Raw genomic sequence first — 14446 nt, 5'->3', positions numbered from 1 at the left:
CCCGTCATACACCATGTGTTGCCTGAGTCCAGACAACGTTGTCAATCTTGGTCAAAGATCGAGACGACGTCACTTTGAGGGGCTGAATGCGATGCATCGGAGAATAGTTTATCTCCAAGCAGAAGTATCTGAACTGCAGCACAACCTTTCGACACTGAATATACCTTGAGACTGCAAGGCAAGTACTTGATTGCACACACTCATCATGTCGACGCAGCCGCTCCTAGGAGCCATATCGGGCCAGTCGGGCAATAGAGATGAAGACAGGAGCCAAGTCAGTGAGCCGCCACCCGCCATCTTTCGATGAGCCTAACACCTACTGCAGTCAGGCAGCTTGGCGACCTTCCTTTCTATCTTCCACGGCGGCCTCGTCGCGCCAGACTCGACGACACTCGACTCGCTCCAGGCCATCCTCAATGAGTCCGACGACGCCCTCCGTGACGACCTCACGGAGCGCTGGCGCGACCACAAGCTCCAGGAGCTCAACTTTGTTGGCACGGTCGGCGCGCTCCTCGCCGCCTGCCTGAGTTCTACGGGTTCGTGGCCCGACGTCCTCGACAACGGACGCAAGCAGCCGTGGAGCATCCGCGCGTGCTGGTACATCGGCCTCGTGTTCGCGCTGTTCGCCGTTCTCACGGCGCTGCAGCAGAGCTTGCGGCTGCACCGCCTGAGCGCGCACCGCGAGGGACTCCAATGGATCCGGAAGAGTATGACGGGCGGGAAGAGGGATGGCGAGGTGAGGGTCAGGACTTGGCAGGTGTATGCGTGGCAGGCGAGCTTGGTATTCCTGGTGGCGGCTGTTATTTGCTTGATTGCGGGGATTCTCGTGCTCGTGTGGGTGTCGACGGAGTTTGGGCCGGATAAGAAGCCAGAGGATGGCTGGTGGGACGACAGTGCCAAGGTATTCTTTTCCCTCTCCAGCTTCCCTTGTTCGAGAGACTGACTCTTCGTATAGATGGCTATCACGTTCACTGTTGTCGTGGTTGTATCTTTGGTCATGTTTCTGTTGACTCAAGCGACACTGGCTATGGAGGGTATCAAACGGTGATCAGACCAAGTTGTATTCACGGGAGGCTATTTCATACGCTTCCAAAAACTGTGGTAGCACTTCTCCTGTGCCGGTCTTGCAATCACCGTCAATTCTATACTTCCAGCTTCATATCCCATGCACATGACAAGCCCAATCCATCGCTCAGATCCTACCAATTGTGTTGTCCACTGGACGCACTTGATTAGCTACCCTTTGGTCAATCTCTAACGGACGCTCTTCATTCCGTGCGTCGACGATTCTCAAAAGCTGCGCAACAGCTGCTCCATCCAAAGAGAGGTCGCTGATCCTATCTGTACCTATGCAGATGGGCTTCCAGTTGTTAATCACAGCTTGAATAGGTTCTTGGCCATGGCGTAACGATTCCTCAAGTAGACTCAGAAGTAACTTCTGACGGTCTTGGAACAGATTCGCGTGGTAGACAGCAAACTTCAGCTTCTGATGCTGGTGCGCCAGTTCCGTCGCCACGTCATTAAGAAGCAAGTCCGATACGGTGGCCTCGTGTTCTTCTTTCTTGAGCCTTTTTGTCAAGCGAAGTAGTTCGGTGTCCTTTTCGTAAAGGGCTCTGTTCTTTCGGTCAATCACTGCAAGATCTGACATGACTTGGTGGTCTAGCCCCCGAATGATCTCTCTAGACTTTTGAAGCATCCTACACTGGGTCTCTATCGCCTTTTCTAAAACGTCTGAGCGACTTCGAGAGGCCTTGCCATTGGCGGCAAAATCCGCATATTCGGTAACGGCATGGGGCTCATCGATGGCCTGTTGGTGGGGGCCTCTGCCAGCGTCGGCTATGTCTGCACTGTTGAAATCCAGGGTTGCCAATGATATTGTGTCAGACATGATTTTGTTGGGATTTGACTCAGTTTCTGCCGTTGAGCAGCATGTGAGCGGGACTGACACTAATGTAAGAGATGTGATGAAGTTGAGCGACCTGAGGTCGGATGCTGTGCAATGGTTGCTCAGACTGAGAAAGAAAATGTGGTCTTGCAGCCTAATCCCAGTGCAGCATTGTCCTGGCTGTATGAAGGACGGGAGAGTTAAATAGAGGCCCAGAAGGTGGTGCCCTGACAACAAGGCTGCTCAGTATATGGACAGGACTAAGTTGTTGTGATATTTTTTGTCACCGTGTTTCGAATTCAACCATCTCGAGTGAGAACAAGAACAATGCCTCATACAAGCTGTCACGAAACGACTGATCCCCTATCGTCATGGCGACAAAGGACATTGGCTTGTGTGAAAGCAGACGTCTTGTGGTCTGCCGATTGCATGATTTGTTTCCCTTGCCTACCATACGGCTTAGGAGAAACAACTTCGAGATACCATAGCTGCACGAGCGAAGGATGGTCAAGATGATGCTTTGAAACCAGGAAAGACGTCGACCTTTTTGAAATTGACCATTACAGCAATCATAAGCTGAGTAGAACAACCGAAACTCCGAACAACAAACCCGCTTCAACCCCTCAAACCCCGAATGTCAAAAACACTGCTGGCGCCCTTGTCAAGAAGACTGCTTCATACAAGCCAGGACTTTCAGATATCTCATACGGTCGTTCGCAAACACTGATATCGTCAGGAATCAGTCAGTCAGAGCTTTCGTCTTGCAACAGAGTAAGCTAACGTACTAGGAATGCTTGGACACAGACATTTACTTCTCATTTCGCCGTGACACACGCGTCTGCTTTCCGAACATCTCTCGCAGACTGGCCATCTCGGCTTGCACTTGATGCAGCTGCGTCCGAATCTGATTACACTCGACGCAGTCCTCCTGCGTCGTCGGCTGTCCAGACTCACTGGGTGCCCTCGTCGCATGCCCCGATGGACATCGATATGACCCGTTGAGAATTGAAGCATGTGACGGGCCAGCACGTTGCTGGTCCTTATCCTTGGTGAACCGTCGCATGCTACTCTCCAGCTGAATGGAGAAGCTGTGAGAGGGTCTCGGGGATGTGGGACTCGACGGCGGGAAGTGGCTGTTGGTCAGGGGTCTGCTAGGGCTAGCAGGCTGCAGCTGGTGGTCGCTCATCGTAGGCATGCTGGCGGCTATAGGGTTCCACTCATTCAGTCCGGGGGGGGGGGCTTGCTGGTCTGCTTCAGGTCGATCGATGGCGAGCAGGATATATCGCATACGGAGCGGATTCCAGAGAGGTTTGAAGACGAGTTTGCAGGATCAACCAGCACCAGCGTCCGCGTCCCAACGGTCAGAGATGGAGATGGTCTGCTGGGGATCTCGTGATGGGAGTAAAGGGCCACTTAATTGGTGGAATAACCGCGGTGTTGAGGGCAACGCAGAGGACGCCCTGTGGCTAGGCCAGACAGACCCTTAAGAGATCCCCATGTTCCCCGCATTATAGGAGCATTCCGGGGCGGCGGGAGGAACAGATCGCGTGCGACGCAGCATCGAAGACCGATTCCCCGCGTGGTCGCGCCCCTTTCCACCGAAGTGGCGTAGAGAACCAAGTGACGAGTCATGCGCCGGAGTCGACGATAAATTCCAGACCATCCGTCGTAGGATGCGCAGGGGCGGGAGATGCTGCGATGCCTTTGGTCTTGCGAAGTCCAATGCGATTCGAAAGTAGATAGAGTTCTGTTTTCAGGATATTACACCGCAGCCAACCTGTAAGTCTTGGACCTATGATGTTCGTGGGCGTACGTGGACTGTTCGTGGTGAATTCATTGTTGCGAGACGCATTCCTCTGGTCAATAGGCAAAGAAACATATCGTGGTATGAGGTTATTTATCCCAATATGACTATTACCTACCTATCTACGTTTCACATACGGCACCCGCACTTCGTCCATGCACAATGTGTATGAGCAGCTTGATAGACTAGACATCCAGTGCGCCGTTCAAGTTCGGCATGGGTAGTGATGAAGTAGCAAAGATGTAGCCTGAGCTTGAAGTCAGAAGAGATCATTCATCTCTGACATGTCTCCTAAGAAAATTGAGGGTTCGCCGGGAGAACGGCCTTCAGGACTAGCCTCTCAACAGACTATACGGTAATTGATCAATGGTGAATGAAGTGAAAGCTCACACTGTGCTCCTATAGCATTGAATATCCTGGGCCGCGAATGACAGCTCAAGTAGTGGTCTGTCCTCGTGAGACTGGTGTGCCTGACATCGACTGAACAGTTGGAAGTCTCCTGACCTGGGTGTTGTTTGCTTCAAGCGGGTACAGTCTGAGGCTTCTCAAAGGTTCTAGCTGGATGATATCGCTGTAGATTCCCAAACCCAATGGCCTGAGAGTTGGAGCACCAACTCGGAAAATGACATGATGTACAAGATATTGTAGAACAATGGCGCTGAAAGGAAAGTTCGCTGCGGACTGATGAGAGCTTCTCGGCAACTCTGGCCAAAGTCAGGATAAGCTGATCGATCTCCAGCTTATGAAAGCACCCTGTACAGTCCAAGCATGTTGCTTGAACTATCAACCGAGGGATCGACAAAGAGCATGTCCTGTAACCAAGTCGTGCTTACACTGGCTCACCTCGCTCGGCTCGCAGCCGATTTGGAGGGTAGCAACGAAAACTGACGTACAGGGGCGCTCGGGTCGAAGGCCAAGCTATGGTGAGCCCTGGAAAACAGGACGCACAATACAGGCCCTGGCGCGACGCTGTACTTGTGCTGGCTGAGCTCTTGGGAAGGGTTCGCCCGCGATCCCGCGCTGCACCCCGTCAACTGAAATCGTAAGCCCACGACAGGCCGCTCCATCCGATTTCTTGGTACCAAAGTACCTGCGGTGAGGTACCTTCCCTGGCCGGACTCTCCACCCCCTCAATCCCAACCACACCTCGCCAGGAACACCAGCTTCCCATCACACCCTTCCAGATTCCACCAACCCCTCATCACCATGTCGCACATATGCAGGCGCCTTCGTTCGGACTATCGGAGCAATTCTACGGACGGATCACCCGACACCTGCTCGTGCTAGCACTGCACTGACGCCCCAAGGGAGGTAGATCTTATCCAGATTCTTCAACACCCGACCCAAGTTGGGGAAGCCTGCCCGACCAGGGATACCAAGAAACAAGCTCAGGGCTTCCGTTTCACGTATGGACAGCAGTCGACATGCTTAATGGATCCAGAATCAACTCGAAACTATGGGCTCGCCTGGATAATTGCCATCGGGACAACAGATAGAATGCCATCTGCAACTCTCGTGTTCTGATTTGGCGAGACACCTTCGTGGCTAACTATGGAGACGAGCTGCCACAGGCCATGCGAGGAAATCTGGATCCTCTTTCTCACATTCAGCTGCGGCGGCGGTACGTGAGCCATGGCAGCATCGTCACACCCTTGCCTCGGATCCGACGCGAGAGCCGACCGGTGACGAGCAGGGCACTTGATTGTGATGGCTGTCGAGCGACTCGTGGAAAATCCACGGCCCCAGTTACTATGGCAGTAACGATGTGCCGAAGATCACCATCTCGCGCCTTGCTTTCTGCATCTCCATGGCACTTCGGACGTGTTCAAAAGGGAGCCTGGTCGCCCACAAGAGAAAACTCAGGGATCCATTAGTCGGTACAGCACCGGCAAAACCTTGTTCGGCTGTCTGGTCTCTTTCTTTCGACTGCTCGACAAACGCGTAATACATCATCATGAAGTCGCCTGCCTTTGCGACGATTGTCGCCTTTGCCCTCGGCACCGCAGCCGTTCTGGCTCAGGGCGATCCAGCGCCGAAACCTCCCAGCTCTCGGCTCCGTGTGATTCTCAACCCCGCCCGCGTCCGGGCCCTTGACGAGCCTGACTTCAAGCTGTGGACCATTACCGGCGAGCCCAAGAGCGTCTCTACCACCTTTGGCGACACTTCTATCACTGTCGCTGCCGCCAACTCCACCATCGCGGGCGCGTCCTACAAGTGGCACTACACTCGCCGCGTAGCGCCGTTAGGTGAGAGGGTCGTGGCCCAGGGCATATCGACGAACACCGACGATGCGGGCAACAAGCCTATGACCATTTCCATTACGGGACTTCCAGCCGGCGAGCACTCGCTGCTTACCTGGCACAACGCTTGGGACAGCCTGAAGGCAGTCGCATCTCTGACCGTGAAGGTCAACGGCGAGGATGCGGAGACGGTGCGCTGAGCCTCTATGATATGATCCTCGGATGTGGCTAATTCGACTCAGCTTGCCCAATCAGTGCGCGTGGACAACATCTGGGAATCTGCTCATTCTTTCGTTCAATTCACTGTTTCTGGTGCAAACGATACAACCAACATTGAGTTCATACCTGCCGGCGCCGACGGCCGTGTCTTCCTCAACGGCTTCGAAATAGATACTCCCGACATCGACAACGTCGTCAGTTTCCCGGAACCGAACAATCGCGACGAGCGTGTCCAGCTCGAGGGCGGTGACACTTATGAGGCATCCTGGCGGGCCCCCGATGCCAAATCACCAAAATACAATGTCTACATCGGCACGTCACCTACAGAGCTGAGGAGCTTGGCCTTGGGTCTGGACAAGACATCGACCACGCTTGACGGTGAGTTCTTCCACTACCCAATCCGCGAGCGCTTAATTGACAAAAGAAAATAAGGTCTTGACGTCTTCGGAACGTTCTATTGGCGCGTGGATGTCGTTCAAGGGGGCGAGACCTACATCGGTCACGCTTTCATGCTACGTGGCGCACAGTTGGCGTTCCCTGGAGCTGAGGGTTACGGGTGGGTTCTTCACGATATCCTTCCATGGACTCGCTGACCATGGAATAGCCGTTTCGCTCGAGGCGGTCGCGGTGGTCGAGTCATCCATGTCAACAGCCTTGAGGATAGCGAAGAGGAGGGTACTCTGCGCTATGCTCTGGCCGTTGCTCGAGGTCCTCGTTACGTTGTTTTTGACGTGGGAGGCGTCATCACCACCACGTCTCGCATGGTTGTTAGCGACCAATATGTAACAGTCGCCGGCCAGACGGCTCCTGGGAAGGGTATCATCGTTCAGGGGCACCCACTGGGCCTGTCTGGTGCCATTGATACCATCTTCCGCCACATCAAGGTGCGGCCCGGCACGGTCTCTGGCGAGACAGTCGACGCTATGGGCATGGCGGGCTCCAACCACTGCATCCTGGATCGCTGCTCCATGGTTAGCCATCATTCTGCTGCTGGGTAGTGATTATACTGACAAGTGACAGGGATGGGGTATTGATGAGAACTTTTCTTCTCGCAACGCGGCCAACATCACCTTCCAGCGCAGCATGATCTCCGAACCTCTGAATGTCGCCGGCCATAAGAACTATCCGCCCGGCCGGGAGCACGGATTCGCTGCGACGGTCAGCGGCAACGTCGGCTCTTTGCACCACAACCTCATTGCGCACGCCGAGGGCCGCAGCTGGAGCATGGGCGGTGGTTTGGATGACGAGGGCAAATTTGGAGGGCGTCTAGATATTCGTAACAATGTCGTGTATAATTTTGGTGAGTACTTCACTGCTATGATACAAACCAGCACACTAACATCATCAGGTCGCCGTGTCACAGATGGCGGTGCGCACGAGGTCAACTTTGTCGGAAATGTCTACAAGCAGGGCCCTGCCAGCAATCTCACTTATGCTCTGCGTGCCCAGTACGAGAACCAGCTGCCCGGCCAGCAACAATACTACTGCGAGGGTAACTCCATGCCTGGCGTCTTCGACCAAGACTCGGTGCAATACGCATCTCCCGATGGAACGGGCTCCAACAAGAACGTCGCCTGCTGGGCCGATGTGACAATCAGCCCGGCCCCCTCTTACCGCAAGTTCTATGATCAGCCGTACGTGCACCATCTTGACCCTTGCATCGTCATTCTTGTCTAACTTGATCAGATTCTTTCCCTCGTATGTCGAAACACAGCCATCGACCGAGGCCTATAAGCGTGTCCTCTCTGACGCTGGAGTCAGCCAGCCGGTCGTTGACAGTCACGACTCTCGCATCTTCAACGAGACGCTCACGGGCACCTACACGTACAAGGGCTCCAAGTCCGGCAAGCTCGGTCTCATTGACAACCCAGCGGACGTAGGTGGTCTCGAGGATTTCCCCGCCGTCACGCGCGAGGCTTCCTGGGATGCCGACGGCGACGGTATCGCCGACTGGTGGGACGGTTCCACCGGTGGTGCTGGCTATGAGCCTATCGAGGGGTACCTCAACTTCATGGCGGATCCCCACACGTACGTTGCACCGGGCAAGTCTGTGATTATCGACCTGAAGGATCTTTTCCGGGGGTTCGAGAAAAAGCCCACATTTACTGCGGCGGGGGCAGAAAAGGGAAGCGTGGGAGTAGAAGGGTCGTGGGCCACATACACCGCTGGTGATGAGGCTGGTATCGACTACATCGAGCTGACGGTCAAGGATAGCGAGGGAAGCAGCTGGACGAGGACGTTTGGTGTGGCCGTCTTTGAAGGGGCACCGGCTTCTGGACCTCCCAAGTGCCGCAGGGCAATGCAAGTCTGAGACGTGGTTAGGGAAGGCGAGGTGAGCACATCGCGGTCATCATCCCGGCAGTTGCAGCATATAAGTCGGCGAAAAGGGGCCCATTCCAAGACCCTGTAATCCTCTCGTTCTAAGTGACAACAGACCTGTTCCTAGCAACTCTCATATTCACGCCCCAGCTGCATAAGGGCTCTTCTTCCTCAACCCTTCGCCAAACCTCCACAGCAGCCACGGGCCAGGCCACCCGATAACAACACCCACGCCCGCCAGCACCGTGTTTCCCCATCCGTACCCCAAGCTCGCGTAGACGTCCGGTCCGAACAGCGGGAAGCCAAACCCCGCCAGGCTCCGGAGCACAGTTGCCGCGCCGACGGCACTCGCGGCATATCGCGTGTACGAGTCGACGAGGAACCCCTGCACGCACTGAAAGCCGATAATGGTGCCCATGGCAAACAGGGCAGCGCCGACGTTGGGGCCCATCCAGTGCGTGCGCGCCTCGGCCGTCCACCCGTACACGAGCAGGCCGGCCGGCACGAGCACGGCGCCGGGCACCATCATGGGCACGCGAAATTCGGGGCGGCCGACGCCGGCGCCGCGGCGGCGCTTGAGCAGGGCGTAGACGCGGTCCTGCAGGGGCGCGCACAGCTGGGCGCCGAGGAAGAAGCCGACGCCGAGCGAGAGGTAGTTGAGCCCCGCGCGGCCGACGGGCTGGCGGTAGACGTCCTCCCAGAGGGCCGGGAACGTCGAGAGCACGAGGTACATGAGCCCGTAGAGGTACATCATGTAGAGGGCCAGGCACTGGATGATGAGCTGCGTCGCGAGCAGGCGGAAGGGCCGCGTCAGGGCCGTGGCGAGTGTGGCGCGTACGGTGCGGTCCGGGTGGTCAAACTCGGTGTGGAGGGCCTCGTTGCCCGTTTGCTTCATGAGGCGGGCCTTGCGGCGCGCGAGGAGGACGGGCGTGAATGTCTCCTGGAGCACAAAGAAGCCGACGGCCTGGATGGTGGCTGTGAGGATGGTCGTGCTGTAGAAGATCCAGCGCCACGTGGTCTCCTGCGTGACGTAGCCGCCGGCGATGGGACCGAGGGCCGGACCGAGGAGCGGCGTCAGGGAGTACATGCCCATGGCGCGACCGCGCTCCTCGGCTGTGAAGAGATCGCTGAGGACGCCGCCGCCGATGGCCATGGGAGCGGAGCCGCCGAGTCCGGCCAGGAAGCGGAACGCAATCATCTGGCCTTTGGTCTGGGCAAGGCCGCAGCCCAGGTTAAAGAACATATAGAAGAGATTTGTCAGTTGCAGGACAATGATGCGACCGTAGAGTTCCGAAAGAGGGCCCCATGCAAGGGGACCGAGAGCGTAAGCGAGGACGAAGATGGACATTGTCAAGGCCTGCTCCGTGGAGCTAGAAATATCCAAGTCTTGACCTATGCTCTTCAAGGCCGGAGCAACCATTGATGAAGAGACGGGGGACAAGAAGGTAAAACAGGAGACTGCGGATCGTCAGTTACATCGAGGCCGAATACGCCAAGACACACTCACCACAAAAAACAGCAGCCCATTTTCGATGCTCTGACCATTGCTTCGGGTCATCTGCATCATGCGGTCGGTCCCACGCTACCAGGTTCGGGTCTCTCTCGCCCTGCACTTCTTCTTCTTCTGTCTTTGTTTCACCATCATGCGGGCCACAGAGTTCCAGATCCCGCCTGCTTTCGATACCGTCACGGACCTCCGAGATCGTCCGTGATAGCGTAGACACAGGTCTGCTGCTGCGTCTGCTGCTTCGCTTTCCTGGTATAATCCTGACCGGCGAGGTATGGTTACTGTCCGAGCTCGAGCTCGAGTGTCGCGGCGTAGCTGCCTTCTCCTCGTTGGCCCGGGTATCGATTACCGGCCGTATGGCCCGCTCCAGATGATGCCTCAACGTCTCGAGCGGAGGCTCTCCAGCCTCTCTTGGGCCGCCTTTCACATTTTGGTAAGTGTTCAGATCTGGCATGACCTTCAAGCAAAGCAACTCAGTTGCATGGCAGGTTTCGTGCTGGTCACCTCGTAATCACGAGGCATGTATCGACACCACTAGACAACAAATAGAGGAAAACCGTGTACCTCTTTGATCAAGAAATACAGTGGCAAAGGCCAGAAGGAAAACACGGGCAGTCCAGAGGAAAAGAAGCATGCTTCTTAAGTAAGAGAGGGAATCTCAACCTCCAATAGCCCACTGCACACATCTATGCAACTGGGATTTCCCCACAGCCAAGATCCATCGTGGCATCCAGCAGTGAACGTTCCGCCCAATGACACGTCGATGACCGCCCAGATCGATCGCCCGCAGCAACGATGCCGCCCTCCGCAGAGCGGCGCTAGGCACTGCAATCCCGATTAGACGGGATGTTTGGGGTGGCCCGGATTTAACAGGTGGACGTCCGAGGGCGGATAAGTCGGCGTCACTGCTTGCTAGCAGCGGACTACTTTAGAAAAAACCATTGGGATTCACGGTTTCTCGCCCTTGCTGTACGTAAGCTGATGGATACGAAAACGGGCGGTGGATGCTTGTGGCTGCGTGCCGTCGACATCTGCCTCGGTACCCTTCATTCAGCCAGGTCAAGAGGGAGGAGAGTCAGGTGGTTGGTGTTGCGATGTCGGCCGGGAAAAGAACGTCGTTCGGTGCCGCGGTCGACACGCCGATGGAAATTTCTTGCCGCTCCGTCCGTCAGATCGAGCGCTTTGTGGCAACGGCATCTTTCTTTCATCGAACCAGGGGTTAGCGGTGGCAGCCAGTGTGCGAAATGTGACCAAAAAAGAAAAAGCTTCTCAAGTTTCCGTTTTCTGCTGGTACCAGATATCGTACCAAGTCCCGTAACTAAAGCCTACCAAACGCCGAGAACCATGCTACAGAGCATCCCTGGTATCATGCGCCGCGCCCTCGCAGCATCTAGACCTTAGTGTCGACCTTCTTCGCCTGGGGGGCGCCAGACTCGCCGTTCTCCTCACGCCCGCGCTTTCCGTTGTCATTGACGGGCTTGCCCTCGCTGGTGGTGGCCTGGATCGTGGGCTGGGCACTGTGGGAAGAGACATGTTAGTCGGCGTTCGACAAGACATAACGAGGAGATGTACGTACGCGTTGCGCTCATCGTTGCGCGAGTTGTCGCGGCCACCGCGGTCCTGGAAACCTCCACGACCGCGACCACCACCACGGCCACGTCCACCGCGGCCACGCCCTCCCCTGCCACCGCGGCCTCCACGGAAGCCGCCCTTCTGATCCTGGTCACGGCGGCTCTTCCAGTCGTCCTTGTCGCCGCCGTTGGGGCGACCGCCACGTCCGCGACCGTTCGTCTTGCCGGACTTGCCACCCTTGCCCTCCCAGAACTTCCTAGCCGAGGCGCTGGGCTGCATCTCGCCGCGAGCAATCATGCCGCTCTTCTCGGCGACATAGGCGCCCTTGGACATGATCTTCAGCTCGTGGCCGTTGTACTTGGGCTTGGGCTCGATAGCCAGGAAGGCCTTGGCGCCCTCCTCGGTCTTGAACTCGACAAAGACGGAGCCCTTGAAGAGATTCTCATCTGTGCGACGGAGACGGACGGCCGCGACATCGCCGCCGTGCTCGGTGAAGAAATCCTCGAGATCGAACTGGGTCTTGGGGGTTTCGTCACCGAAACCCTTGACGTAGACAGCGCGCTTGGTAACGTCGTTCTTATCGACGGTGAGCTTGTAGGGCTCCTTGCGCTTGACCTGCTCCTCGCCCTCCTCGCCGATGACCTCGAGGACGGTGCTCTCCTTGAGCGCGCTCACAAGCGTTGCGTAGTTGGGGTAGCATCGCATGCGCTTGAAGTTGTGAATGTGCTTGACGTCAACGGGCTTGTTCTCGGGACCACCAGTGAGGTTCCAGAGGTGCTCATCTGAAGGGAGGTTGGCATCGCTGAGGTAAAACTCGACCTGGACATGCAGTTAGCCAACCGGTCGGGATTTTCTAGGAAACGTGGTCGCGCGCCGGGAGGAACCAAACTTACCTGACGACGCATCTGGCTGGGATCATCCGACTCAGGCAGGAGAGAAGCATCGAACTTCTTGTTGTTGCGGCTGTCGCGCTGGTCGTGCTGGGCGCTGGTCTTGATGATCTTGGGCTCCTCGGTGGTCGCGGCAGCGACCTCGGCCTCAGGCTCAGCAGGCTTGTCGGCGGCGGCAACCGTCTCGTCGGTCTTCTCGGTCGCGGCCTCGACAGGGGCGGTCTCGGCGGCAGTCTCGACAGCAGGAACAGCCTCGTCGGTCTTGGGGACCTCGTCAGCCTTGGTAGGCTCAGCGACGGCGCTCATGGTCGTGGCTGTGCAATTTCGGGATCGAACTCTGTAAATTTTGTGTTTGAATGTGATTGAAGATGAACACTCTGGGCGCAGGAGAAATGGCGTCGAGATAGAAGTAGTTGGTGGCACAAAGGTAAGTCGCGTGTGTTGTGTCTGACAGCAGAAAAAGTGTGAGTAACCGGCCAAGCAAAAGTTGCGGGTGCAAGGTAGGTGAAGCAACGGAAAACGACAGGGGACTTTGGATGGTGGCGGGGTAAAGCAGCAGCGGCGTGAAGAGGTTGGGATGCACGTCGATGGGGTGAGGACAGAGACATACAATAGATCGAAGCTTGTCGTAGCAACTGTGTGTAGAGTGGTCCAAGATTCTACAGGGTCAATTGGCAATGCTCATTGGAGTACCTCAGGTAGGTAGGTAGGTAGGTGAAGAAGGTAGACTGGATCTAATCGAGTCTGGATGGAGTTTTTTTTTGCGCGATGCGCTGAACTGCATGCAGCAGGCGCCAGGCGTCCTGCAGAGAGGCAGGAGCTTTCCATTCTGCCGCACGCAAGAACTCCACACCGCCTGCAGCACCCGTGTACAAGCCCCACATCGCAAGGCGGGCAAGTGGGGTCGCAGAAAATTATGAGCCTGTCTCGTCTCAGCTCAGGGAAAGAGGAACCCAAGCACGGTTTGCTGACATAAGACATCCCGTTGCCAGCTGGTGGACGAAGCTGGACCAGCCGGAGGCTGATAGTTGAGTTGAGTCGCACGTGACCACGAGTCTCGGGGGTGCTGCACGCCAGACCATCACCAATTTTTTGGATGCCGCGTCGCATGGTTCTCGAGCGTAGCCTGCACGCCCAGCATACCTCAAGGCACATCGACACTGCCCCGAGGGCCAATTCGCCAGCATGAGAGCCCGACGCCCCAGATTCTACAGCTTGAAAAAGCCTGTACGTGACAATCCGTCCCGAGCATGCCCCAGAGCACCTTCTCTCGCTTCCCGCTCTCCCCCCTTGATCACTCGCCATGCTGGAGCTTCTGATCTGAGCAGCCATGACCGCCGCTAACGCAGTCCTGATATAGAGAGTCCGCATGTCATGGAACAAATTCAACATGTACAACCTAGCTCGTATGCAGCTCTCGAGAAACCGTAGATCAGGGACCTTTTTCCAGCAAAAATGGGCAGCCAAGTCTCTCACCCGTGGTTATCACGGCGGTACCATGCGCGAGGGCGACTGGGAGCGCATGTTCTCTCGTCGCCTCCTCGGCACCGTCGACATCGATCCTGCCTACCTCGCCCGGTACGACGGCTCTGAACAGGCTGCCGGCCGCGGCTCCGGCAGGGACCTCGATCCCAACGACCCCAGGCCCGCCGTCTCGGCAGACCAGTTCTCGAAATCATGGAACGCCCGCCGCCGCAGATTCGAAAATGAGGCCAACAGCGAGAGGTCCGGTACCTTTCACCACATATCTGCCAAACGTGTGGTCGAAAATGACGACATCTGGATCAAGACGAACGACGTCGCCAAACAAATGACCCCCTATATGCAGATGACCTACGCACCACTGGAGAGGCGGTTGGAAGTCGCCATCTTCAGGGCCATGTTTGCGAGCAGCACTCTGCAGGCGAGACAGTTTTGCATCCACGGCGCCGTCAGGGTCAATGGTCAACTGGTACGCATTCCTCTCTGTCCTCTCTCTCTCTCTCTCTCTCTCTCTCTCTCTCTCTCTCT

General features: G+C 56.4%; 5 protein-coding genes across 5 annotated transcripts; 3 read left to right on the top strand and 2 right to left on the bottom strand.

Moving 5' to 3' along the window:
* Positions 1-205: 205 nt before the first annotated feature.
* Positions 206-1873, top strand: D7B24_002296 (uncharacterized protein; the record flags this gene model as incomplete). Its single annotated transcript, XM_028636507.1, has 4 exons — positions 206-274; positions 326-901; positions 956-1044; positions 1747-1873. 4 exons carry the CDS (start codon positions 206-208, stop codon positions 1871-1873), a joined length of 861 nt encoding a protein of 286 aa, XP_028491301.1.
* A 3770-nt stretch (positions 1874-5643) lies between these two features.
* Positions 5644-8459, top strand: D7B24_002295 (uncharacterized protein; the record flags this gene model as incomplete). The annotated part of the gene is made up of 7 exons (XM_028636506.1): positions 5644-6120; positions 6172-6526; positions 6581-6704; positions 6753-7119; positions 7169-7448; positions 7497-7782; positions 7835-8459. 7 exons carry the CDS (start codon positions 5644-5646, stop codon positions 8457-8459), a joined length of 2514 nt encoding a protein of 837 aa, XP_028491300.1.
* A 147-nt stretch (positions 8460-8606) lies between these two features.
* Positions 8607-9887, bottom strand: D7B24_002294 (uncharacterized protein; the record flags this gene model as incomplete). Its single annotated transcript, XM_028636505.1, has 1 exon — positions 8607-9887. The coding sequence occupies one exon, from the start codon at positions 9885-9887 to the stop codon at positions 8607-8609; it is 1281 nt and encodes a 426-aa protein (XP_028491299.1).
* Positions 9888-11364: 1477 nt separating this feature from the next.
* On the bottom strand, positions 11365-12742 carry D7B24_002293 (uncharacterized protein; the record flags this gene model as incomplete). The annotated part of the gene is made up of 3 exons (XM_028636504.1): positions 11365-11491; positions 11551-12365; positions 12440-12742. The coding sequence occupies 3 exons, from the start codon at positions 12740-12742 to the stop codon at positions 11365-11367; spliced, it is 1245 nt and encodes a 414-aa protein (XP_028491298.1).
* An 879-nt stretch (positions 12743-13621) lies between these two features.
* Positions 13622-14387, top strand: D7B24_002292 (uncharacterized protein; the record flags this gene model as incomplete). Its single annotated transcript, XM_028636503.1, has 2 exons — positions 13622-13663; positions 13797-14387. Coding segments are annotated over 2 exons (633 nt in total), but the record flags the coding sequence as incomplete, so codon positions are not given.
* Positions 14388-14446: the final 59 nt, after the last annotated feature.

This window comes from Verticillium nonalfalfae (genome assembly GCF_003724135.2).
Source record: "Verticillium nonalfalfae strain VnAa140/NRRL 66861 chromosome Unknown scaffold_154, whole genome shotgun sequence".
Taxonomy (NCBI): domain Eukaryota; kingdom Fungi; phylum Ascomycota; class Sordariomycetes; order Glomerellales; family Plectosphaerellaceae; genus Verticillium; species Verticillium nonalfalfae.
The sequence above is the reverse complement of the archived record's forward strand: the minus strand, read 5'-3'. Positions and strand labels throughout refer to the sequence as shown.